Here is a 27,950-nt window from a genome sequence, read left to right on the forward strand (position 1 = left end):
TCACCTCCCCTCGCTCTTGTTTACCGAGACTCTTCCGCCAACATCTCCTTGTCCACTGTCGCAAACGATTCCAAATATCACCTTTGTCATGATGATCAGCGAGGAAATAAGTCTGACTTGGTCTGACAACGGCGGGTAAATGTCAAAAGAGGCATCAGCGAAGGTGCAGAGAGGACAAAAAAAAAAGAAGCAGGAAACGAAAAGAAAGGAAAACAACAACAACACAAAAAGAAGAAACTATCAAAATTCCATTCAGGCACAAACGTGACAGCTCAGAGCAGGGCCGCTGAGGCCCCTGATGAAGGGCCGAGGCTCTCCATCTGTGAAGAAGACCCCAGATGGCTGTAATGTCAATAAAGAATGGGTCAGCGGGTTGCTTCAGTGTCATTCACAAATCACTGTTCGCTGCTGATCCGGGTCAGGAGGAGCAGAGCTTCTCGTGTTAGTTATTAGAAAAGTCCATCGTGTCAGGATGATAATGAGATGTCACATATGACTGCTTTGGTCCAATGATGCTGTTAGGGCCTTTCTCATCCGCTCTTTTAGTACGACTTGTGATTATACAATTGTAATGATGGTAAAAGCTCATGACTGGCAGTTTGACTGGGAATATCAACCCCCGACACATGTAATGGAATTGTTCACGTTTTTCTCGACCTGTGATATTTTTTCCCCCTTGTTGAAGCATGATGTGTGCTTCTATTGCACATTTCCTCTCAGGTATATTTTTCAGAATTTGACAAAAAAAGGGTTGAAAAGGAAAAAAAAAAAGTTAAAAAAGCACGAGTGATGATAGATGCTACACAGCTAAATGTAAGTGTGATGCACAATGTTTTCCCTTGCTATTTCAGCCAAGTAAATTCAGCTCAATCAAACAAAGCGATATGCAATTATAATAATATGTGCTGAAGCGAAATGTTAAGAGTGATACAACACGTTTACATAATGCCTTCGTCAGGATGGGGAGGACTTGATGCCTGACAGCTCTTATCAGCGTTGTAATTCTTAATTTAAATACTGACAGGTCCTTATATGGTTCTTAATGTTTATCTATTCATGTAAATAAGGTTGATGTTTTTGACTTTTTGTTGACGGCTGTGTCATTTATGATCTATATGACACTTTACAGTCATATTTTGAATGGGAGCGATTGTCAAAAAGTGATATGATATACATCTATTCATAATAAATACACATAAAATCAGGCATTATGTAAAGCACAATAAAGATGAAGGAAGTGCCCATGATTTGCTAAAGTTGCAGCACACAGCATAGAGAAAAAAAAGGAACTTCTTTTCAAAAATAAATTATAGCCCAATACAAAATGTGCTACAAAAATAATTTTAGCTGCACTGAGAATTTCAAAAAAGAACAGTAAGAAAAAAAAAAATCATGTTTCTGTACAATTTCTGTTGAGACTCACTGACCGGCAGTGCATTTCTTATTGCACTGAGGTAGGACAGCTGGTAAGCCTTGTTCATGGGATGAAAATCATGTTGTCGTACTTTTGACATCCACTAGAGGTGTCTTTTTCTCCAATTCAGTTTTGGCATGCTCACTGACTCATTATTGAAGTCAGCCACTCACATGAGGTGAATTAAAAAAAGAGAGAAATTAAATAATTACAAAAACGTTGTCAATAAATAGTATGCTGAGTATTTACTGCATCTTTACATTAATGCACCCTAAAAACAGGTTTAAAGTGCACTAACTCACAAAACAGAACCACCTCATTCCTCAATATTGTCACTGTGTGATCACGAAATAACACATTAACAGTAAACAAATATGGTTCACTAAAATAGATAACTGCGATCTAGCAGGTACTGTACTTTGTTTAATACTATGATACTGTCCAGCAGAAACATAATGAAAAAGTTAGTGTTCAGCCTCGTATAGAGAACTCACAACCATAGTTAGAAAATGTATTTCAGCAGTCTTGAACATCAGCCACTTGACTTTTGAAAGTTGGATTTCAGCTCTGTGTTTCAAATGATCTTATTTCACTTCTACAATGGCGGGGAGATGATGTCTAACTTCCTATTTTGGGTGATTGCTAGGTCTTATTTACATGATCTTGTCATAGCATGATATGAAACCAAATTTGGAAGATTTGAAGAACATACCTAAACTTTGAAGCTAATACATAATGTTGTCTTCTGTTTGTGTTAGTGAAACTCTCTCTAAAATGCAACCTAGGCTTTTTTTTGTGAACGTATATGAGTCAAACCTTCGTGTAAAAGCATTAGTTGCATTTTGGCGAGAGTTTGACTTTAATGTCAAGAGCCACACGGCAATGCAATATCTATTACAATATTACAATGTATTTGTTTTCTTCTTGTGTCATAGATCTAATATTTTGAGATCATATATCAAAGATCTTCCAGGAACTGAATGGGAAACTTTTATTTTTTCCAATCAAAACCTTTTGTTGTATACACTGTATTACTCATACCTTAAATATATATATATATATATATATATATATATATATATATATATATATATATATATATATATATATATATATATATATATATATATATATATATATATATATATATATATATATAAACCTCTTTGGTTTTATCACATTTTGGGCTAAATGCTGTGCAAATATGTCCCTGGGATTCAATTATCTCCCTGCATTTCCAGTACTTATTCAATGCATCCCTGCAACAGCAATATCAGTATGTCTACAGAACAAAATATGTACAAAGTCAATTGTTCCTGGAATGACAGTAAACCTTTGTAAATTATGTGTTTTTAAATTTAATCAGGTTATTCGCTATTTAGATAAGAAGTGGTTTTGCTCTGTGGAGCAATAAGGTTACATGTTGTTTCTTTGATTTTCCAGTAAACATAACATTCCAACTATTATTTTCAAGTTTAACAGGTTTTTTGTTTTATTTCTTTTCTATTTTTTTTTTTTTTTACACGTGTTATCCAAAATAGTTGCATCTGGGATTAAAAACACAAATATTAACATATTGTTAAGGGGATTTATGCTCTACAACAAAACTATGCCAATTAATCAAACCTGAGCAGCTACTGTGTATTTTGCCTGTATCAGATAATACGAGACATGAGGCAGGAACTTCAATGTTTCCAATTCCAGGCTCTCGGTGGAAAACAGATGTCACAAGAAAGCAGAAATAATTCTCTAAAGAACACTTGCATTAACATAATTATAACATGAACAATGTAACAACAAATACAAATACTGATAAAAGGATTAAAATGTTGATTTAGTTTGCTCGATGACTTGGTGGCTTAAAACAAATATATTCTGTGACTTGAATTCCTTAAATCTTGTTTTTTCCTTTCTTCATCTGTGTACTAATTAGAGAACTTAAAAGTGAAAGTTTGCATTTTGTTAGCAATCTACAGTGGAGCTCTAAATTGTTTATGGAAATATTATTGGTGGTGTTCATAGGCCTATGGCACTCTTAAAAGATTTGGTTGATTTAATGTTTTGCCATCCACCATTTAGGACCACCATTTAGGTGAACAAATACAAAAGGCACTTATTGGCCATCATAATCAGTGATGGGCAGAAATAAGCAGAGCTATTACCCTGCTTAACTGGAGTATTACACAATGCAAACCTCTTTAAGAGGTTATCACTCCCATTCATACCATTTAGTTACTCAAAGACACTGTCCTCCTCAAATTTCCTTGTTCAAGGTTGACCAGTCCCACAAAAATCTTTACATTTCTCTTCAAAAACATTTTAGTAAACCAGCACTAAAGATGTCCTTCCTTATCAGATTAAAACATCTTTTTTTTTTTACACAGTATTTTCAGAAATGTACATTTTCAAGGACATATTGCTTAGGGGGGATAGCGGGCTAAATTCCTAAAAATTGATGCCACCCACGTCCTTGAAGATACCGAAGGGATGTGGGGTTGGTTTTATTTCTTGCGCTCTAGGTAGTTAGAAGGGACCCAGCCCTTGCGGGGAAGCAGGCTGTCCTGCACCTGGCAGTACCACCAGCCATTGGGGTTTCTCTCCAAAACCTCCAGACACGTACCCTCAGTGAAACCCATAGTTTCCTCATCGCCGCGATAGTCAGCGATGGACACATACACATCCCTACCAAGGTTATTGTGGATCAGTTGGCTCTTCTCGATGGGCTTGGGTCGGACTGTGGACACAGGGATGCCGTTACGTTGGTTAACTCTGCTAAGAGCATCCTGGACATTGCTCGTGCTGAATGAGCTCCCTGAGGACCCCAGGCTGGAGCGCTCAGCAGGCCTTGTCTGACTTTCAACAACTACATGTGGCCTAACGGTGCTGAAGGAGGCATTTCTCCGTACACCAAGAGTGGCAGAACCAGAGCCATAGTGATCACTTCGACCAAGCGAGTCATTGCGCCTCAGAGAACCAGTCATGTAGTGACCATCCTTAGCCGGCTGTGTCGTGGTCACAAATACAGACTGAGGCCTCACTGCCACCTGGCGTACCCCATTCCTCATCCGAACCCCTCCATTTACTATTCCAGATGGCTTTGAGAAGCCACCAGGAGGCTTGGAAGGAATTGGTGGAGTGTTCCTCCTCAAGCCTTGATGCTGTGGGTTCAGACCCTGAATATTGATGTTATTGAGGGCCAAAACGTGTTGCTCATTTTTCTCCAGGCTGTTGGACTTGCTCCCTCCACTTCCATGTCCATCTGATTCCAAACCACCTGGATCACCAATTTGTCTGACAGGTTCCAGGTAGTATGAGGGAGCCCACCCCTCCTCCGATCCCCAACGGATGTACCACCAACCGCTCTCTTGTTTCTCCAGAATCTCAACCTCAACTCCGGCTGGAAAGCTGATTTCAGAATCCTGGACCTTCTTATAGGCGTCGAGAGAGCGGTAGATATTGGGGCCTTCCACGTCTGAGTCACCACGGCTCCCTTTGGAGTAAACAGAAGAGAGATCTGAGGTACTTCGCGAACACATCGAGTCCTCTGACGAAATAACAGAGGCTGTTTCAGAGTCGTCCCCACGGGTGGGTTTGAGGCCATGTCGAAACTGACTTGTAGGCCTCAGCTGCCGTCTCAGAGAGCTAATATCCATCCTCTCAGGACTCTGGGGCTCTGATTTGGTCAGGAGTGGTTTAGGTCTGACAGAAGGCTTGGGCCTGGTGGATGGGCTCTGACCTATTCTCTGCTCCACATCCCTGCTAAAGGCAGTGCCTTTCTTGGGGCCTCTGTTCAATTCATCTGATGAGGAGTGGGGACTGCTGTCCTGTGATCTGAGGCTGATATCTATATGTCTGCCAAGGGTCTGGCTTCTCCGGCTCATCTCTGGCGTCATGGTCTTCATGGGCCTACCAGCTAAAGGTGAGGATCCAGAGGGTTTGCGTGGGACTGTGGAGGAATGGTAGCTCCTTGGGGAATTTGGCTCACTGGAACCTTTGACTGTTGAAGTTCCCTCTATGCCACTGCTTCGCCTAAATCCATCATTCTCATAGATACACTCCTCTTTTGCAACCTCCTCTACAGACCTGAAGGATGATCTTCGATGAGTGAAAACAGGGGACGCCTTGCACACTGGAGGAGAGGCCTTGCAGGAAGGTGGGGAGCTGCGATACTTGTCGCTGACCACGCTGCTTAGTTTCACATCCAGACTGCGCTCATCCTTCAGGGAATCTGTGTCTGATTCACCTTCGCATCCGATTGCTGGTACGTCATATTCAGGTTCCTCGTACACAGGTCTGCTTGGTGGCTCTGAGGCTTGAGAGGCAGAGTTAGCAGGAGGGGGCGTCTCCTCTGAGTCTTGTTTTTTGACAGGTGGAGCTGGGGGTGGGACTTTGGGCCTTGTGAGGGTGCTGGTCCGACGGCTGAGGTTGGGCTTCTTGCGCTTGTCGATGTAGGAGCAGGGGGCCCAGCCCTCCATCTCTCCAATCTGCACATACCACCAGCCTCCTGGGTTCTTCTCTATCACCTAGACAACAAAATATGAGAAAACAAAGATATAAAAAGGTGTATTTGGGTTAGGGTTAGATGATCAAAGACATGTTTATTACGTATTATATTAGAGGACTTTTGCAAGGACAGTTGTGACAAAAGTTAACAATGTCTCCAACTGCCAGCTCAACATGAATTGAACAAACTTGAAGGAATCCGTTTTATCATCATCTCTCCATCCGAGTCTTGCTAATTCTGTCTACATCATCATGTTCACATCACACAAATCTCAAGGTCGCATCTTTGTTGCCTCAGCTTTCTTGTCTATCTCAGTTGACATGCATATTCATTGAGCCATGACTGCCTCATCTCAGCAACAACAATGTAAATCTGGCCTCTTACATCAGCCTTTTGTCCTCCACGGAAACTGATGCCATCAGAGATGGAGGACTGGAAATCTGCAATAGTGTAATACTCAGCTTCCACAGCAGGTGGCTCTGGTGGCTTGGGTAACTGGAATCCCTGTGCAGCAAAGGGGGAGAGACATGAGCGGCTGATAACACATTTAGTCATCATGATGGTGTCTAACTACCACTTAAGAATAAGAATATTCTTATGACTAAAGACAATAAAGGCATCATCTTAAATGTAAGGTTTGTGGCTTAGTATGATAATAATACACACATATCATAGTATGTAAATACTGTCACTTAAATGTGCACAGTGGTTAATACAGATCGTCAAAGAAAATACTTTGTTATTTTTCTTTCATGGTTGCTATGCCAACTCATGCAGTAACCTGGGAGCCAATTAATAATCTTTCCTTTTATGTTGTCTTTCATTTAAAGTATATGTATTGCGTCGAAATTATTTTTTCAGCCATAATTATTGTTTGTATATGTACGAAAGACATTCTTTAGTAGTACTGTGATGTTCATTCTTTCATATTTCTGTTGAACAAACAATCACATGATAACTGTAGCTTGTTAATTTTCTTACCAGGTGGGTTTCTCTTCTTGGTGGAGGCTTTTGTCTCAGATTTGGAGACCCTGATAAACAAAGAAACATGTCAGACTGGGCCAAGGTTTTTGGCCTTAATGTATGACCAATGCCGCCTGACTTGTCATTCAAAATTAACAAAAGATGCTTCTCGCTTCAGCCCAGCAGCAAAAATTAGGTCCAGTGAAACATCTGACTCATGCTCATGCATGTCTCACTATGGGATAAGGTTACTCCTGAATTGCCAGACAAGTGCATGGTCAAGTGCATCTTGACCGACAGCACCTCACACAGAAGTGTAAATGGAATGGGCTGTATTCACTCTGCATTTACCCATTCACACACACATTTGGGGCACCTGTGGCTCAGGAGGTAGAATGGGTTACTAGTTTGATTCCTTGGTTCAATTCCCTGGCTTATTCGAAGAATCCTTGAGCAAGATACCGAACACCAAACTGCTCCTGATGGCAGCCTCTGCCATTAATATATGAATCTGTGAGTGAATGGGTGAATGTAGTAAGTGTTGTATAGTGCTTTGAGTTGTCAGTAGACTGGAGAGGGTGCTATAGAAATGCAAGTTAATTTGCTGTTTACATTCATACACTGCTGTCAGAGGCTGTTATGCAAGGTGCTACCTGCTCATTTGGGACACTAACTACTCATAAGCACACTAACACACTGATGCAAGGGCCACAGGGAGCAATTTGAGGCTCAGTGTCTTGCCAGGGACACTTTTGACATGTAAACTGCAGTGGCTAACAATAAACCAACAACCCTTCAATTAGTGGACAACAACTCTCCCTCAACAGCCACAGTGTAATGCCTTGGCCAGCTAACTAGAATCATAAAGTTACCAACTACTTTAGAACAGATCAAGGTAGCTAAGTGGCAAAACAAAAGAGTACAGATGAAAATTAACAAAACTTGGTAATCTGTTTAATTATGTGAGAATGTGGTGTACCAGATCACCAGTCCAGGTTCTTCCCTACTTTCCCAGTACCTGATGACATTAGGAATTAGGAATCTGACAGTAGACAGCCAATACAATTACCTTCTCTAATTTTCTGATTGCCTGAAACAGTGGCACACTTTAACACTCAACACAGTCGAGGTAGGTTTACCTTAGAGAAGCACTTTGAAAGCATCCAAGGGTAACAAATATAGTGAGCTTAATAAAGATTTTAGTTTGCTCAAATCAAAATTATCTTTGTGTGATAATTATGTCTCTATCATTCATGTATTTGCAAAAGAAAAAACAACTTCTGTGCTCAGCACGTCCCATCACATGTTCAGGAATGAGGCACGCATATTCTTAGTTCTTAGTATGTGAGTGAAATGGATATTCACACAAAATTAGATGTTAAATATCCCCACAGGTTAGTTTGACAAGGTATATGTGACTGGACATTGGGTTAAACCGCCACCATTTCCACCATGAGATATACCACCAGTCATGTAGCTTACCTATAGCATCAAAGCCTAGACAAAAGGAAAATGACATGTCATAATGCTGCATACAAAGACTAAAACTCTTTTTCTTCTAAGCTACAATGCATGTACTGCTTTATTCACTGGTACAATTGTCTTCTAACATAGAACAAATACTTACCAATTTCCACTCTATGCGGTGCCACTCTTGCAACAGCTGGGGACCCTGGCTCGCCTCTCGCTTTATTTTCATTCAGGGCAGCACTTGCTGCTATTCCCAGACATGGGCTGTTGGTGTCACGGCCTGCACTCAGCCTCCTGCCTGTCTCGGCATTGATTTCAGCACTAAAGGGCATGGGCAAGCTGATCTCACTCTTGGAGATGTGGCGTTCGGGTGTGGTGCTACCCTCTCCGTCTGTCTGGATGTCCTTCTCACTGACCGACTTCTTTTGCAACAGGTTGCTGATCTCCATGATGTTGCCAATGATCTCCACAGGGCCTGTCAGGGTCTTCTTGCGAGGGGAAAAATCCTCTTTCACTTTTTTTAAGTAGGAGGCAGGGGCCCAGCCCTCTTTCCCTAAGTATCTGTGGGGAGAATACATAAAGACAATATGTCTAATATTGTATCTTACTGATTTTTTCCCCCTTTTCTGTCATTTAAAGGGGCAATACTGCAATTTTACACATAAAGGTCATAATTCCTGGGGACATTTAGTTTAAGAGGCATGGACATTTACCAGGCAGGGAGGGTAATGGTGCATTCCATTTACCTGAGAAGTTGGAGCTGGGAATGACTTATCCAGTAAATTATCCAGTATCACATAAATGTTGCAGAGTTTTGTGTGACAGATTTAATGTTAACTGTGTTTTGTGTGAGAATCTGATCTTTGTAAATGCACACTGTGAGGGAAAGAAGCTGGAAAACCAGATTTAGCCAGGATAGCCACTGTGATACCAGTTAATAAAGACACATTACACAATATTTTGCTCGTAAAAACACCAAAGCACTTTGATAGAAGTTAAACATGACTGTGTTTAATACTGATTTATGAGACAGAAGAGGTTCTTAACAGTATCTTCTACAGCTTTCACAGATGTTGATAAGTGGAGCAGACATGTTGGATTTTTCAGGTTGGGTTGGTGAGGTCTAATTTAGTGTGTGTGTAAATTGCCGACTGGGAACTTAGAAATTCTGACTTCCCAGTTCAAATGGGACACACCATAACACAAATTGATGCTGCATTATGGAAAATGCATGATCCATTGTTTCTGAAGCTTGACCCATATAAGGGGCAAAGAATCTGGTGCTCTTAGCCTCTGTTGTGTGATTTTGAACATTCTTTTTTAATCCCCCCAAACTGGAATTACACCCCATTAACCCCCTTCAATCTGATTTAATTGGATCATAAATCATATCTCGAATGAATAAACAGCTAAATGTACACATTATCTGGCATTTAACTATGTACTACGATACACCAAGCAAGATCTTAAGCACTGCAAAACAGACACTATTTTAATTCTAGTAGAGTAAGAGTAGCCAGAGGCAGGTAAACAGAAAGCATACAGTAATATATACAAAGGGACACTGCTTGCCCAAGTTTCAAAATTAATTGTTAAACTAAATGAGTAATTTTAGAGTGCTTTGCAAAACAATAAGTAATGTTTCCAAATGCAACTCTGAGTCATTTGCCTCTAGGTGGGCCATTTTCTACTCAAAAGAAAAACAATCGTTTCTGCTCCCCTCTTGCATTTCTCGAACTACGACCACAAGGAGTCTCCATAATTAAAAAAAGCTCCATGCCTGGACTTCACTTTGGTAAAAAGGCCCACTGAGAGCAGAATGACTCAGACATGCATCTGAGGGTTTATTTCTTGTTGCGCTCTAAAATGGCCAATTGTGCATTCAAGTCCGGTAAAGCCGTTTTTACAATCTGTAAACAGCATTAGACAACCACTGTTCTTAGGTATTTGAGCTGTAAAAGAAAAACTCCCCAATAAGCTATCTGAGCAAGCACACACAAGTGGAAACTTGCACACACAAGCACCTTTGACAGGGACAGGGGCATAAGATCCAGTGTAATTAAGTTTGCACACTCTTTTGTGTGCATATGTATGTCAGATGCCGTAAGGCAGCATGTGATAGTAATTCCCCGTGAAGAGGAGCTCCACTCACTTATGCCCACAGGGATACACAGAAATAAAGAACTGACAGGAAATACACACTGCCTGGGTAAACAACACACATACGCATTAGAAATCCCAGGCAGGACACCCAGTTGAACTGTGGAGAGTGCCATATGTTAATGGTTCATCTTAAATACCATTATGCAAATGAGAGCTGCAGAAAAGCGCTGCCTTGATCACAGCCCTTAAGCTATGCCAACTCCAAGCAATGTCACTGCTTGTCCACTTTGACATTGGATGAGAAAAACAAGGAACTTTGTGCAGATTCCATTTCGCTCATTTAACTTTCAATTTCAGCATCGATCCTCCTGCTCTGTGGTGGTTCGGTCAGCTGCGCCTCTTAAACATATAACTTTTTACTGACCTGATAAACCACCAGCCCTCCAGGTTCTTTTGGATGACCTCCACGGTGACCCCTTTCTCAAAGCTGACTTCATCCTTCCCTTGACTGGTGTACGGCTGTATCGTCACATATTTCTCCTCTGGTGGAAAGAGAAAGGGAGGCAAAGTGAGTGAAATGGTGTCATTAAACAGTCTCACACAGAGGGGTTAAACTACTGTTACAGTTTACATCTTCCTAGGGGACCTTATGAGGGAAAAATGGCTAATGTGACCTACTTAAAATGCTCTAACTATTTCAATACCAACACAAACACTCTCCCCCTGTCAAACACAGTAATAACCAGCTCCCTCTACTGGCTGAACCTCTCCCCTTCTCTCCATGTTGGGCCTCATTCAAGCTTTTTGGACCCAGATCCAGTGTTCCTCTCTCTCCAGAGGGAGATTCCTCTTCTAGCAGCAGGTCTACAATTGGGGCCTCCCTTGAGGAGATAAGATATTTGGACCAAGATCTCTCTACTCTTATCCCTATTTGACCGCCACGCTGCCTCTCACGCTCTGCTAGCCTTCCAAGAACCTAGAGAAAGAAATCCTACAGTGGTCATAGTGGGGAGCATTAGAAGGTCAGGGGATTTATAGACACCAAGGCAGATGATGGGAGCAGAGGAGGAGATGAATGATTGGCAGATAGAAATGGCCACAGGAAACGTAAACACGCAGAGAATAAATTAGTTAGACAGGAGTGAATGTGACCCCAGATGTCTAGAGGCAGTAGCATTGTTCAAGGAAACATGAGGGGCTAGGATAATATCTCAGATGCATGCGCCTTTAACTCAACGCATGCTTTCATTAGGTGGGGTATGTCATCTCCTGCCTGACAATAATGTGGAGCAGAGTGGAATGTGTGGGCATGAACCTCAGCTGGCAAAGCATGCTGTGTGTGTGTGTGTGTGTGTGTGTGTGTGTGTGTGTGTGTGTGTGTGTGTGTGTAGAGGTTTGGTGTGAGTACTAGCAGATGGACAGGGAATAAAAATGGGGTGGCTTACTTAAGTCTACCTAAATGTGTCAGCTTTTTACGTATGTATCAATGTACTACTAACAAAATCGTTGGAACTATGTGACAGTACAGACAGCGATTTTGGATGTGCGAGCAATCCCCTAAATAAATGACAAACGATTGAATTACTTACACCCGCTAAGTTGTTTAGATCCAGTATTAACATCTGTCCTAAGTGACCCAAATACATTTGGACAGCTCCAAGAGAGTTCACAGCTGGCATTAACATGTGTTTCAAGCGAACACTTGATCCACAGGGACAAATGGACACAGTATTTATTTTTTTACAAAAGCAAAGAAATATTTCCATGTATAACATCTGCCGAATTTACAAGAATTTTTGTAAGTAGCTATTCACACAGTTTATGGAGTTTTTTATTTAACTCAACAACGCACAAAATTGGGTGATTTCATAGTGTGGGGACTTTCTCCACATGCAGCAAAGGAGTAACCTATATTGGTTACTGTTTATTGGATTTGTAAAATTTGACATGTTTACTCTCAAAAAATGTTGTTTTCTTTCATAAATTTAGTGTAAACGTGAGATCAGTTGAAAGATCGTTCAGACAGCTGCTGAATGTTGGCAGGTAAGATGCACTTCATACACAAAAACAGACAGGCTGGTACAATGACGCCATGACAAAATGACACTTTGTTAAGGGAGTCTGGGATTATTGCAGATATTAGTGTACGGATCAGTTTGGATCAGTTGGAACAGACAGTATCCTCAATGAATCCTGGGGGAATTCACTGCTGTACTTAGAGTGGTCCACTTGTGATCAAATGTTTCAAAATCGATGTTGATACCAGGTATCAACAACCCTTGTGTGTGTGTGTGTGTGTGTGTGTGTGTGTGTGTGTGTGTGTGTTTCATGAGCTGTAAATGTATGATACGATGTCATCACAATGCAGGAACAGCGCAGCGTGGTGAGACGACAGTCAGTTGAACTATATAAAATAAGATTAGGGAGTAAGGGATTAGGGATTGTTGTAATGATAACAGTCTGTGAAAGAATGGACCACAGCCAGAAGGGCGGCGTGAGGAAGGTTTCTACTGAACTTGGTGCAAGACGCCATTCCTGCTGATAACATAATCAAGTCACTTTGTTGGCAGCAGCAAGTCGGCAACCCCAGGTAGGTCAGGACACCCTCGCCTGACCTGGGATGTGCAATTTGAGTCCTGTGCTCGACCTTGTTTCATTGTCAGTACTCAGGATCACATTCTCATCTTTATGAAGCATCACATAAAAGGCAAAGAACTCTGTGTCAGCAAGTGGGCTACAGAGTATACGACTGTTTTCTTCCATTAGCAAATTACATCCTGGGAGAACATCAATCCTGTGTGGCTGGTCTTTGTTTTTGTCCTTTGCCAGTGCTACTAAATCAAACTGTATCTCAAGTGTCTGCACAGAGCTGTTAAACATCACTCAACCATTTCTTATCGCTAGCTCAGCAGTGCACTCAGACAGGGACAGTGGTGCTCCCATTCACAAAGCAGACAAGGGTGGAATGGAGGAGACGGTGGGGAGGATAAAAATAGGGGAAAAAAAGGTGTTAAGATGGAAATTTTGGCTTTAACTTTGGAGATAAAATTCAGACTTTCTTGTGGTTGTCTTAACTTTCTAGCACTCAAATTATTTCCAATAGCAAACCAAAACCATCTGTTGTGCCAACAGAATTAACACAAACCACTACTGTAACTGCACACAGTGGTATCTGATCCAGGTCTAACTGAAGCTCATGTGAGGCTGAGACACACAGTGTAAGGAAATTGGATGTCAACAGACAGTAACAGAGGACAGTCCCAAAATGAAGAGTGGTGGTGAATGAGGAAGTTGGAAAATCCACAAAAATGTTTGACATGTCTCCAGTAAGCAGCAGCTGCACTTTTCATGATGAGCCTATTTTCAGCTGTGGAAAAAGCGCTACTGGTCTAGAAGCCTTTTGCTTGTTTGCAATGTAGCCAACAACACTTGCTGCCATGAGAAACTGTACTCTAAAGTCCTCTGTAACCCTAGTTGTGGATTTGTCACAATTCTTTGAACTAAAGAATCACGCAGCAGTGTTTTAAATACTCTATTAGAGCTACACCAAGGCTGCCTTAATCAATATGTTAATACAAATATGAATATGCAATACCTCTACAACAAAAGGTTTAAAAAAAATTTTAAAAAACCTGGACTGACCAAAACAACCCTTGTGGTGTACAAAATTGACAATCCAACACACTCTCATAGCTTTTGACCATCTAAGAGCCAAATGCAGATGGTGAACGACCCACTGACGTGTTTCAGATACAGTCCAGCTGTCTCTTTTTTTTCAGATCACATACCTTTCAACGAAAACCATGTGGTGAACTATGGCTATAAAACTGTGTGTTTGGGCTGAAGGTTTCAAGATTTAGCTACCATGACATTATCTAGCTCTTTTGGTGGCCTATAATGGCATTTGCAATGTTAAATCATGGTAAGGGGGAATAATGACCAGCTGTAAAAATACAAGTAAGCTGTGAGCTGCAAATGCTTGAATGGTTTGAATGGTGGGACTGACATTTAATATATATTTATGTAACTTTAGTATACAAGAAAAGATGACAGATGTCTTTTCATGGCAAGATCTATCTTATATTATCTATTATTATATTATATCAATATTAGCCCTTCAAAGTTCGGTGATGCTAGCAATCGAGATCCGTGAGTACGTTTTATCTATTCCCAGAATTACTTAAGTTTCTGGTGCACCGCTGCTTTAAACTGTTCTATTTCACAGCTTTTAAAGGAATTGTTATTTATGTGTTATTTTTCAGTTTTGACTGACTGTCAAAATAGATAATAAAGTAATGTTTTATGGCAATCATTCTCTGCAAGGTTTTGCAGTGTATAATAACCACAGCATCGTTGCAACACTATATAAATCAGTGACCCCTGTGATGTCTTTTGGAGTTGTAAAAAGTCTCACAATATTATTATCGGTTGTGAGCTGTTTTCATCTGACAAGGCTTGCAGCTTATGGATTTCTTACTCAAACTGGACTTCTTGGATCATCTTTCCTATCTACCAGTACCTGAAGCCACATACCCTAACCGACACAGCCCCCTGCCTTGTTTTAAAGGTGTGGAGAGGAATTCAGGAGAAAGACAATTGATGTTGAGGTTAATTCCCAGACTGGCAAATACAGCTGCTCCACATTAGTCTCATTCCAGGTTATCAAATTTGACAAAACTGTGAGTGAGACTCAATAATAAAGAGTAGTGGCTGAACCCAATCAGCCTGCCCAACCATTAACCTGGGGCTGTTTGCGGTCTCAGTTCCTCCTTCGCTTGCAGCTTGACTGGGATAGTTGCTTGCATTACCCTGAAATCCATTCTTGCTTGGTAGTGACTGCACATTTTTGCATTCATGAGAAACTGGTAAGTTCAAGTGTATACAAATACAAGAGCCATCACGAAAACAAAACAAACACAAAGGGTTTTAATAAAGCCACACAAAAATGACCTGAAATAGCAGCCCTACATACAAGAGTACAAATCTCAGAGCCTGGAAAGGTAGGTGTTGGAACTGAAGAACAGGCCCTCCAAAAGTGTTGCATGCCCTCATTCTCTGGTGGCGACAGGGAGTTGGATGACTCACCCACGCTCTACAGAGGCACAAGCCTATGTGATTAAAACCAGTCTGCAGATTGGACTGCTGCCCCATTTTCACACTTTCCATGACTTTCTTGCTGTTCTTGTAGACATATCTGGTTGGGTAACGTTGCTGCAGACCTGGCTACCAGTGTATCCTTAATCTGCTTAATGTCTCATATCTTTTGATTCCAGTCTATCAAAGGCCATATACTGTAAAAGGTCATCCTTTAATATCTCTGCTTCGACTTGTGACAAAAGTTTGAGCTCCTAAACAAGACATGAATGAGTAGTTTTCCTCTGTCTCTCAATAGCTATCACTATTCTTTACCCACACAATTTTTCAAAGAGGCAGGAGTTGTTTTCATATCAATGTATTCCTCTCCTGTGCTGTAACATTTACTATACACTCTCTAGAGTAGAAGCACATGCCATTTGACCTGCATTTAAGCTGTGTTCAGTCTCCTCAGATTAATCATTTGTGCCCTGTGGCCCCCTGGTCTGGATGAAAATGGAAGTCCGAGCAAGTCCAGCCAGACTTTATTGTGACTGTAAGAAAACAAAGAGATTCTCAAGGTTTTTCACTGGTCCAGGAACAGCTTCTAGGAGGCGTCTGTTAGAAGCCCTGACTAATCCTGGAACCAGACACGTGCCTAACAGACAGTCTGAGAAAAGTTTGCATTAGAACGCACTAGCTCACCCCCAAGAGAAGTGACTGTTCATTCAGACAGACTCACGTCTCACTTTCAGTCTTCAGTCAATAATGACTGACAAAACTGCATGAAACTTGCAAAAAGCAAAAAATTAAAGAATGCAAAGAAATTTTTATGTTTTCCTTTTTTTAAGATTAACAAGCAAAATGCATAAGTCATTAACAACATTTTAAACCTAAGGGAGCTTGCATAAAGTAAGTAGCAACACTGTTATATGGCTGTTTATGTTCACATGGCCATCAAGGTTGTTGCGTTTGTTCTGTGGGAGCAGAAGCGCCTTGATTACCCAGATCTGTTTAATGCAGTCCAATTATGTTGCTGTTCAGCGTGAGCGAAAGAACATCCAAGTTTGATGGCGTGTGATTTGTGATTTTACTGTCAGAGCTGACTCATGGCCACCCAATATGCTGCTCCTGGTAGATACTTGAGGCCATTTGTTGTTGGCTCATTTGCGAGGATGTAAATGCATTTGTTTACAGTCTGGCCTCATAATATGTGAGGAGTGGGGCCACGAGAGGGGCTTAGCAGTAGTACTGTAGGTCTGTTTTCTACAGTATGAGAAGAAGGTGTGGACTGTATGTATATGTGTGGGTGTTTCTTGTCCTTTGTTAAAACGGCTTTCTTATCCACATTTTCATCACCACTTAATGTCTGCTGTGGGATTCTCTCATCTATTATACAGCATTTAAAGAACTAGCTCAGGTAAGAACAAATGTACTGACATTTTTCAAATTGTTCAAAGTACGAGGCACATGACCATTTGCACTGAATACATTTTATCCAGCAAAATGTTAGCTTGCCAAAAACAGCTCCACTTTCAAACAACCAGCTGGAAGAGAACATTTAAGATCTGTTAAGATGTTTAAGATCTGTTCTCTGATTCACGTTTTTGTGAGTTTGTGTTGTACATACAGTATATGTATGTCAAAGCCCATCCGTGTGGCGTACAATGCATTTATCCAAACTGTGTACTCTGTGTGTGTGAGTGTGTGTGCCCACGGTCTCCATGTTCACCTCTGCTCTGCTGGCGGTTGACTATACCCCCAAGGGTCCAGCGGCGGTCCAGCCTCTTCAGGTGTGCCTTGCGTCTCTTAGTGACTGATGATGATGAGGAAGAACCAAGGAGGAAAACAAACAAACATATGCAGAGTTAGTATAAGATGCATAAATGAACCAGTGAAAAAAAGGCAACAAAAGCTGTTAGTAGTAGAACCAAAATCCTTTCCGAGGGACAATGGCAAATAAACAGCTTGCAATAGCCACAAGGTTTGTAAGCATTTTAGCCAAGCATTGGTCATAGTCCAAAAACATTACTACACATTTCCCTATAAATGCATAAGTGCATAAAATCAAAAAGCGGCAGGATAATCCTTATTCTTTTCATATGAACTGTAGCCAACCAATACTTATTATACTGTACTTTTCTTTTTTGGAGGATGGATGTGTACTGTACTTTTATGAGGCATATTTATTATGTTGTGCAATGTAGTTTTATCCTCATCTTAGGGTGCTTTATTTACAGGCAGTATTCACCTCGATTAACAAATTTCGTAAGCATGTCAACTGACACTTTCCATGTTCTCTCCACACACATCGTAACATTCAGCCACTGTAACAGGTATCTTGGACCAAGACCTCAATATGGCAACACTGCTCAGCCTTGGTTTTACATTTGTAAAACTTTCCTTGAGACAAGAAAGCAATTTTTGAAAATGTGAAATCATCACCATATTAACTCTATGGGCTGAGAGGGAACTTGCAGGCAGGGTAACAACTACTGCGCACATTCAGAGGGCTGTATGATCAGAAAGCTAAATAACTCTTTTTGGTGTATGAGCCAGGAGAGCAATTTTCATTGAACTGAATAGGTACCATCTTTGCCTTCGGTAACTTGCTCAATTGTCAGAACTCATCAAATTTTAAAATCAATTTTATATAAGCTCACCCCAAAAACTGTTTATTTTTCAAGACTGAAATGTATGAAAAGAAATGCCTTCATCTACGATTAATAATATCCAAACAGCCTTAAAGAATCACATTTACAATGAAATAAAATAAATCTATAAATGAGGAATTCCTTTTGAAAACCTGATTAGGTACAATATAATGGAGGGATATGTTTATAGGGAGTATGTATGCATACTCTGTGAACCAATGTATCATAATTTCTCTCTATAATTGAGTACAAAAACCTTATATCCTAAAACTGGTTATGAGGTAGTTCAAATTACAATACTGATCCCTCTACTGTATATGACCTACAAAAGCAAACCAATGGGTCAGATAAGTCACAAAATTAAAACTATAATTTATAGCAGAGTGCTGACAGGCTGCAGGGAACAACAAACCATTCAAGCTCCCTGTAGCAGGTTTAACATCAGTCACTAATACAATAAACTTGGTTTAAGAATTCTATGGAAATAAAGGCCCATATCTTGAAACAGAGAGAAGAATACAGAAGGAAAATGCAGTTGTTGATGGCTAATAACTGACAGACTAGTTGGTTAACTATTAATTACTATTCTGCGATGAAGATTTTAGCTCTGCTGACCAACTCAGGGGGAGGGCGAGGGCCCAGGTCACGCTGATGTAAACGGGTTACTCATGAGCTATACATACAGTATTTCAGTGGGAAATGTAGCTGTCTTGCTGAACTCTTGACCTCTTTCACTCCTTATTAGTTCAAAGCCTGTATGTTAAAGCATCAGTCATAGCATGATGAGTCATATTCCTTTCTTAGTGCCTTATCAAAGGCCACATGAAGAGCTAACACATTAATGTGGGAACAGCTAGATTCAAACAGCACTTGTCTTCTGCCTGCTGTGGTAATCTAATTCCTTCTTTCTTGCTCACTCTCTCCATCTTCTGCCCTCTCTTCACCATCTTGTCTTTCCATTTTACCTCATGCTTGACATCTGCCCTCTCCCCCTTTGTGTGCTTCTGCTACTTGTCATTTCCTCTCCCTTTTGATTCCTCTCTGCCTACCACCCATCTCACTGAGCATCACCCTACTCCCGTTGACCTCCTAATTGAAATATCAGCTAAAGGAAAGCACAAAGGGAAATGTTATTCCGAGGTAATTTCAGCAGGGCTGGGCTGTACCTGTCGGTTCCCTCCCAGCAAGCAGAGCTGTCAGTGGAATTAGGTTACAGACCACGCAGAGATAATGAGATGTAAGAGACGACATGAAGCGAGAAGGGGGAGATCAGAAATAAGAAGTGACGGTGTGTGCAAACACCGACCTAGTGGGAAAATGAGGCCCACTGACATGATGGGGGTGGGAGGGAAATGAGTGTGTGTGGCACACAGTTACACACTTCTTGCATGTAGCTGTGAGCTCAGGGACTTCCTGTATGAATTAAACTCAGCAAAGAAGTAAGATCTATCTATCTATCTATCTCACTCTCTCTCTCTCTCTCTCTCTATATATATATATATATATATATATATATATATATATATATATATATATATATACATATATATATATTAGGGATCGACCAATTATCGGCTTGGCCGATAATATCGGCCGATATTTGGCATTTTTACGATCATCGGCATCGGCTGTTTTTTTCACCGATAACCAATAAAATTAATTAATGTATTTTAAAATGCGCTCCCTCGGCTCTGATGCAGCCTTCTCTGCCTGAAGTCACCACTCTCTTGGTTGTGTAACAATGTCCCGCCCACATCCCTCACTGATTGGCTACTTGGCACAAGTGAGCCAGTGACAACCAATCAATCAACACTGAAGCCTCTACATGCAGTGCCACAGACACAGAGCAGAAACAGAGGATAGCTCCGGTGGCTGCTCCAGCAGAAAAGGTAAGGCAGTGTCAGTCGAAGTTTCAAAGCCCTTTGATGAAGTTTTAAAAATACCACAGCCTTGATCAATATTAGTGATAACATTCAGGCCCAGAGTCGACATTTCACCAACCTACTTGTCTAGTCGCATCAAGCATACGACTTTGCAAGATAGGACTAGCATCACTCACGACAAAAAAAAAAAAAAAGTTGTTGAGATCAAACTTTTCACAACCTCAACATGGGATAGGCTATTTAATGATGGCTCACCGCTACATTATGATTGACACGACCGGCCGCTTTAGAGCTGGGGCCAGATGCACAATAATAATAGGAGACCCTTACGGTTATCATTACTTTGTGGGAATAATTAATCTCCTAACGTGTCTCAGCCCGTGGGGCGGCTCCTGGTTTGTCAATAAACAACACCCGAGACCATTATAGCCTATAAGTTTGCCACCACACACTAACGTGTCCTCTCGCTCAGTGCTCATGCTGCCACTACACAACGATCACACAGAATATGTGTTAAATATTCGTCTTTTTGCCGGTCACTCATAAAGTCCAGGGAAATGATGGGCCATTTCAATGACTCAAGCAGAGAGCACGAGTTTTTTCAATCAATAAATTTACCTTCGCGTCTAGAACCCACGTGTGTAAAGTAGCCTTTATTGTTTGCATTTACAATTGCCAAGTGCCTTATTCTTATGTAATACAGTTCTAAGCACAATAGTGTACATTTAATGTTCTGAGATTCAGAATATGAATTCATTTCTCTAAATAAATACATATAATAATAAATAAGGAACTATAAGTGAAAAACTCTGGTGAGCACTGAAAGTTGTGTCTTTATTTACTCCTGCTGTTTTATGTAAAATTTTAATCTGAAAAGTAACTATTATATCTATAAAATAGGCATTTTAGTTAAGATTATGTGTTCATGTTCATGTTATGTGAAAAAAATAAAAATTAAAGGACATTTTTTCAGTGTAAACAAACAGCATACTGTATTCATTCTAATCCCAGGTGTGTTTCTGTAAATTCTGACACCAACATTTTCATTTTTACTGCAAATAAATATCGGTTATACATATCGGCTATCGGTTTCGCTTGGTTATCAATAATTGGTATCGGTATCAGCCCTGAAAAATCCATATCGGTTGATCCCTAATATATATAGTTATATATATAATATATATAGTTATATATATAATATATATAGTTATATATATATATATATATATATATATATATATATATATATATATATATATATATATATATATATATATATATATATATATATATATATATATATATAGGTGCCAATATCTTAAAGGATTTTGGGGGCTTTATTAAGAGCAAGAGAGTGAGACAGAGTGGATAAGGTGATCTGATTGGTGAAAACAGGATTAAACTGACCAGGGAGCTAAAAAGCCCCCCTCTCCCGCACAGGAGCAGCGTCTGCTCTTACCTGGTCAGATAAGTTCAAGCTCAAACTGTAAACAATGGAGGAGAACAGACAACAACAGCAGAGCCTAAACATGCCCCATCATTGCCCATGTTAAAGAGAAGAAATAAGAAGACTGACGAAGAAAAGCAGTGTAAAAACAAAGAATTCGACTGAGCCAGAAAGAAATCTAGGATATTGGAGCATCACTTCAGAGGTGGAGGGAACTGCGGGATTTGTAAGGACTCAGGAGCGACGCAAAGTTAGCTGCTTTTCTGCCTGCTTAATATATGCCTCATTCTATGTTTTAACCATAAGCTTTTTTAACCACATGCTTTGAAGGCAGGGCTGCAGCACAGCAGAGAGGAAGAAGGAGGGACCTGGGAGCTATATCATTCAAATATTCTGACTTTGTCCACTTTTTTGGTGCCACTTTTTTGTCTAAACTGTGTTGAATTTGATTATACATACTGATATAAGGTCCATGGTTACCACTATTAGCACTAACTACTAGTTGCAAACTATTCCAACTCTATCTTTTCAACTTGTACACTGATCAGTTATAAAAAAAACTTTGTGTATCAAGACGCTCAGTGGTGACATTAGCTTTTTACTTTCTTGCTGAACATAATGTGTAAGTATCATGCACTAGCCACAAACCCCTTTTTTGGTGATAATCCACATCCAATTGAAAAATCCCCAATAGACTTTTTGCCGAGCGAATCAAGGCGATGCTAACTTCCGGGTTAGCCTATGTTGAGGATCTTCACCACATGGCTCCGGCCTGTCTGTAGACCAAAGCTTAAATGCAGCCTCCTTGCACTAACAAATCTTGGTAAGCTAAGGAAAGTGCACCGAATGCACCTGATGTCCAGAAGGTGGTGCCTGCTTGTCACAGTCCCCCCAGATTTGACAATTCCAATCTCCCATCATCTGAGAGCACAACTCAACGCAACATCAGTTCCGCTGCTACCAGATCCACAGAGAAAATAAAAGCAGTTGAACTTTCGTTTGCACAACTGTTACTAAAAGGAGCACACAAATGTTTTGATTTTACTCCAAATGTTTGGATTGTACCTCAAACGCGTGTGTTACAGTCGCCACCCTGTGGCGTTCAGAGGATAAGGCACTGAAGGACTGATGGACTGCACTCAGTGTTGGAAATAAAATATTGAAGATTTTTTTTCAAGTGGATAGGCCAGCTAGTGCATTAATTTAGAGCAGTGAACAGACAGTTTGACTGGAACTACTTAGTAGGTGTCCATATATCAGGGGCTGATGGACACCCTGCAGCCAATCAGAATTGAGTATTCCCTCAGACCATGGTATAAAAAATGTGGCTGTTTTTGGCCTGATTCCAGGGTGGTGCCCCATTGTAATGATTTGATCATTGATTTTAATTAATTTAGATTAATTCAATTAGAGTAAGTACTATCAACAATTATTAATTTCCAATATCTATACCTGGCCTACCATCAATCCCAGCCCCTACAAATATCATCCCTATACCAGTCTATTAATAACCATAGACACAAGGTACTTTCCCCCTTAAATGTCATGCAAATAGCACCCCCCTTAAAGTTGCAAGGAACAAAACAAGTTATCAGAGCTGCCAAAAATGAGGGACCAAGCTACAAATATAATAACCAAGTTGTAATGAAACAGAATTGTCCTGTAAATGGCTTAATAAAATGTAACTGTTTAATCCCAGTCTAATACTCTATAGCTCATCAAATTACACCAGGTATATTGTTCATGAAAAATAAAGTAATGGAAAGTCTCATTTAAAAAAAAAAAAACAAAACATTAAGGAAAACATTTAACCCACAGACAACTAATGCTCCATATTCACGTAGCTGTTTCACCTCCAGGACATGTAAGGGTTTCCAATGTTACAGCCACTGACAACTGTACAGGAGCTGTCGTCACTCTAGCAGTGATGTGTGTGTGTGTGTGTGTGTGCGTGTGTGCGCGTGTCTTGCAGAATGTGCACAATTCAATAAAGTGTGGAGGCTTGCATGTCATAATGAGAGACATTAAAAGTTTCCAGTGGCACTCTGCAGCATGATACAATATTATACCATTCCTGTTTCTTTACGACTGCAGATAAACTGTCTGCATTTATGCATTGCTTGCAACTCATGCGTGTTCTCATACTAGTGTAATTGGGCTTTATTTATCACTATTGGATTTCTGTAGTCTAGAAGTAGAAAGGGGCTTGTGACACAGTGATGAAACTTCCTCCCAACAGTCAGACTAAACATGCGAGAGGATAGGGTCACAACAAAACGCGGCTCCTGCAAGAGTTGCAGCCTCCCGGGGGAGTACAAAGGAATTTTCTGTGGTGCCAAAATATTGCAAATCCTTTGGCTGCAGTCTGGTACAATTTCACCACGGAGCTGCAACTGTGGTCTTCAAGGTTCCCAATGTGTGGTTGGAAGTGTGTGTATGTGCATGTGTGTGTATTGCACTGACTTCTGTAAGCTGCTTTTATTCTTAGATTGAGATGTGAGCACAGAAAAACCAGCCACCAAAAAACATTATTGAGAAATCGTGGCCCAGTACACACATAAACAAGCAGGTCAGAATGACCTTCATCTCTTTTTCATTCTGTGTTTAATAAATCTGATAAAGGTGTGTGTGTGTGTGTGTGTGTGTGTGTGTGTGTGTGTGTGTGTGTGTGTGTGTGTGTGTGTGTGTGCGTGTGTCTGTGTCTGTGTCTGCACTAACCTTCTCCAGTCCTGGAAGTGCCCAGATCCAAATCATCTCTGGTTACATTCTGGGAGTCCAGGTATGTGGCCGGCACCCAGCCCTGCTCCTCTGCTGTGCTGACAAACCACCAGCCTGGACAGAGCGACAGAAGACAGAGAGAGGAAGGAAGACATAGTGAAGATTACAGTACTGTAACAGTCATCCAATCTGAAGGACAGTAGTGAGCGTCATTCCTATGAGGTGACTGAAACCAGACAAAGGGAATTACACGTCATCCTTAAAATGTAGCAAAAATAATGTTTGGCATATCTGTATCAGCATTACAGAGAGATCTGAAGCAGACTCATGGTGGCTGGAAGCTCCACCTAATTGGATGCGCTCATCATTACTAAACTAGTCATTTAAAGAGAAGAAAGTTAGAGGCAAGAAGTGTTGGAGCTTAAAGCACGCACAGATCACAACATGTTTTAAAAGCACTTATTGTGACCTTTGAAGATGCATCTGTTAAGATCCTTAGGTGGTTACTTATCTTTTCACTATTACTCATTATAAGACATGTAAGCATGCAAGCCAAGAGGCTCAAAGTTAGACACATCAAGGATATACAGTGTAACCTTCTAATCATACAAAGTCCACAGTCATGCTAGCAGCACTGTGAGGTTCTACTTCAGCACAACAGAGCTGAAGTGAGATCAAAAACAACAAAACTCACAAGGGGATAGTTAACATATGGCTATGGTTGAGCATGTGTAATGTTCGCAATCTTACTTTTTTTTTTTCTTTGCATGCTAACAATCTAAATATTTCTATTACTGTTAATTATGTCAATATATTATACATAAAATGCAATTATTTGCAGATAAATACAGGACAAGAGGGTCTTAACCCATACTTGGGCACAGCAGTTCTTTGAGCTAAATGCTAATATTAGCATACAATCATGTTCACGAAAAGCTAACAGGTTGGTTCTGAGGTATAATGCTTACCATGCACACCATCGTGTAGTTGTAGAGGACAGATCATTGAATTTAGCTGACTTGACAACACTTTGTTACAAAAACAAAAGTCACAAACAAAAGAACCGCAAAGCAAGTCAGTCATATTGATTTACATTTTGACAGGCAGCATGTGCCAAATTATTACAAAGACTATTTTACAACATTCAGAGACATGATGAAATTAATCAAAGTAATGGTGCTGAATGACTTGGGCATGTGTTAGAAGGGCTTTTGTGAGCCGCATGTTTGCTACAAACACCCTACATTTTACCAGTATTCCAAGGTTTTGAATTGGCAACCCTCTAGTTTCAAGTACTAAGACTGGTCTCAAGTGTCCTTTTCAATATAAGTGCCATTGAATGTATAAATATCGCAATGCGGCAGAAATAAGAGTACTGGGTGGACAGGAAAGTGGAACAAAAATGGTGACAAACTATTTATTTTCTTTCTTCAAGGGAGTCCAACAATTAGTTAATCACTGCTCCAATGTATTTGCAGCCATATGGATAGGATCTCAAATGTGGTCGGAGAAGCCTGGTGAATCACCCCATCACACCCTTTTTTATTACCTGGCAAAACACCAATCACATTAACACATGTTCTGTGATGTGGAAAACATGCCTGTAGCATAGAGCTGTATCATAGGGAAAGAAACAGTAATGGCAGAAGGCGTGTTTGTGCTGTGTAAATCAGCTACAGTATAAGCAACCACGGTATATACCACCACTACCTGAGCTGCTATTGATAACTGAAATTAGATAATCATCTGTCACATTGCTTGAAGATCATCTCCAGGTTGATACTGTTACTTTGGGTGTCTTCTCTCACTTTGTCTGAATGCTCTGTTGCCATTGCCTGTATCTTTAAGGCCCTCCACACAGAAAGCCCAGTCAGCACCTATTGGTCCACTCTCACAGGCCTGAGCAAGCACCACCCACTGTCTTTCTGCATCAGCTCAGATATTTTTTTTTGCAACACAGCCATGCTAGTGGCATGGCTGAAGGCAGCACTTATGCTTTATAATAATAAAAGGCAGGGAATCTAATTTTCCACATGATGGGGCCTTTACTTCTTTAATTACTGGTCTGTAATAGTCAGTGAAACATGCACAAGTCAATGCTGAGACAATTGTCAAATGAGATCAGAGGCTGGTGTTTTGACAGTTGCAACCAAGCAAATACCAACTGCTAAGGAAGACCATTAAACATTGTTGAAAGCTCTGGACACAGCAGTGTGACCACGCTTCAGGTTAACTTGAAAATAAAACAGGAGCACTACAGAAAAGTACAGAGTTCCTCACCGAAAAGTTCTCCTGAGCTACGTTTGGCCAAACTGTAACAACAACTAATACACTAACAGGCATTAAAATATCATTGGGTTGACAGTGAACAGACCACAGAGGACCCTGGCCAGCCCCCTGCATGTGGCCTCATCTCTCCTAATACCCATATAAGCACAGTGAGGCCTGAGCCACCCTCACCTTGACAGCTTATGTTCAGCATTAATAAACCTTCTTCCAACACACACACACACACACACACACACACACACACACACACACACACACACACACACACACACACACACACACACACAAGCTCACACATAAAATCATACTGAAATACTGTCTCCCCTGAATTTCCCCACAGCTGGTCATGACTCGCAGCCAACACAGCAGCTAATTCAAACTGAGGGCCTGTGGGGGGTTTGCACAGTAGCTGCAGTGTACAGAGGCTCCTCCAACCTGAATTTCCTCACAGTCACACTAGCTTCTGTGGATGCTCTGTGCCTTTCGACCAACTGCTGTCATACTCCTGCAGAGACATTACAGTGCAACCTGGCCAATCCCCTGTTTGGTTGCACCTTGTGTAAGTTGAACTGAATGAAAATGAAATTGTAAGTGACACCACGACAGTTAAACTACGCAAATAAATCTTACACCATTTCTCCTGATTAGTGAACAGGGCTTGCCACAGTGGGCAGGGAAACTTAAAATTATGAATGTAATGACAACTTTGTTTTGTGTGTGTTCATAGGCGAGCTGTCCGAGCAACCTTGGGTCCTTCAGTGAACTTTGTGTGCGTTGTTGCAGTGTGAAAGGTCCACCTAGCAGCAAGAACAGCTTGCCCCATGTGAAACACATTAGGACTCTCATAGGCAGATTCATTGCAACTACTTAAAAAGCTCAGGAAGAATTGGAGCCACCTGTGCGAGGAGAGCAGTAGTTCTGCACTGAGTCAAAGGCAGGAGTTCTTCCTCTCTGAAGCCCACCTGGTACACAGTGGAAAAACAGAACAATAAATCTGCTGCACTGATGGAGGACTGATGATAGGGGACTGCTTGTCATCAACAGTGGCAAGTGTGAACTCCCTTGCATCTTACCTTCAGTAGAATTACATACACTGATAGGAGTGTTTGTTTTTTGGCATACATTCAAAGGTAATTTGTATATTGACCAATCAGCACATCACATCAAACCAGGACATGATTTCATCATATCACACTGGTTAAAATCACAGCTTCAGCACTGTCCACAATGAAGACATTGAGACATGAGTTTTCATTGATGCCAGAATGACGAGGGTTGCAGAAATCCAACTGTTGGGAATTAAAATCATGCCCTGCTCTATCCAGACCAATAAATAATTTCAAAACATTGGTACAGTTGTACTTTAAGAAAGACAAACTGCACAAACCTCTTTATCCGTACATACGTTTAAGCCTGACATGATTCAACAGAT

The 27,950-nt window shown here is 40.7% G+C and overlaps 1 protein-coding gene and 1 long non-coding RNA gene across 6 annotated transcripts in view; one reads left to right on the forward strand and one right to left on the reverse strand.

Moving 5' to 3' along the window:
- Positions 1-2,589: 2,589 nt before the first annotated feature.
- sh3pxd2aa (SH3 and PX domains 2Aa) overlaps positions 2,590-27,950 on the reverse strand; it is a 104,737-nt gene continuing 79,376 nt past the window's right edge. For 3 of the 5 annotated variants that reach the window (XM_037113518.1, XM_037113510.1, XM_037113533.1), the window contains 8 exons: positions 24,230-24,343; positions 17,260-17,343; positions 10,879-10,996; positions 8,509-8,912; positions 8,364-8,378; positions 6,900-6,949; positions 6,303-6,422; positions 2,590-5,937 (listed from right to left, as the gene is read on the reverse strand). In XM_037113518.1, coding sequence (XP_036969413.1) covers positions 3,916-5,937; positions 6,303-6,422; positions 6,900-6,949; positions 8,364-8,378; positions 8,509-8,912; positions 10,879-10,996; positions 17,260-17,343; positions 24,230-24,343 — 2,927 coding nt within the window. In that variant the 3' untranslated portion in view covers positions 2,590-3,915. The remainder of the gene's footprint in view (positions 5,938-6,302; positions 6,423-6,899; positions 6,950-8,363; positions 8,379-8,508; positions 8,913-10,878; positions 10,997-17,259; positions 17,344-24,229; positions 24,344-27,950) is intronic. The other 2 variants (XM_037113541.1, XM_037113527.1) reach the window with 1 other exon arrangement.
- LOC119028049 lies at positions 20,029-27,717 on the forward strand. Its single transcript, XR_005077556.1, has 4 exons — positions 20,029-20,070; positions 24,239-24,451; positions 26,859-27,077; positions 27,246-27,717. It is a non-coding gene; the product is annotated as an uncharacterized LOC119028049 (long non-coding RNA).

The sequence above is a fragment of the Acanthopagrus latus genome, chromosome 1 (assembly GCF_904848185.1).
Source record: "Acanthopagrus latus isolate v.2019 chromosome 1, fAcaLat1.1, whole genome shotgun sequence".
Classification (NCBI taxonomy): domain Eukaryota; kingdom Metazoa; phylum Chordata; class Actinopteri; order Spariformes; family Sparidae; genus Acanthopagrus; species Acanthopagrus latus.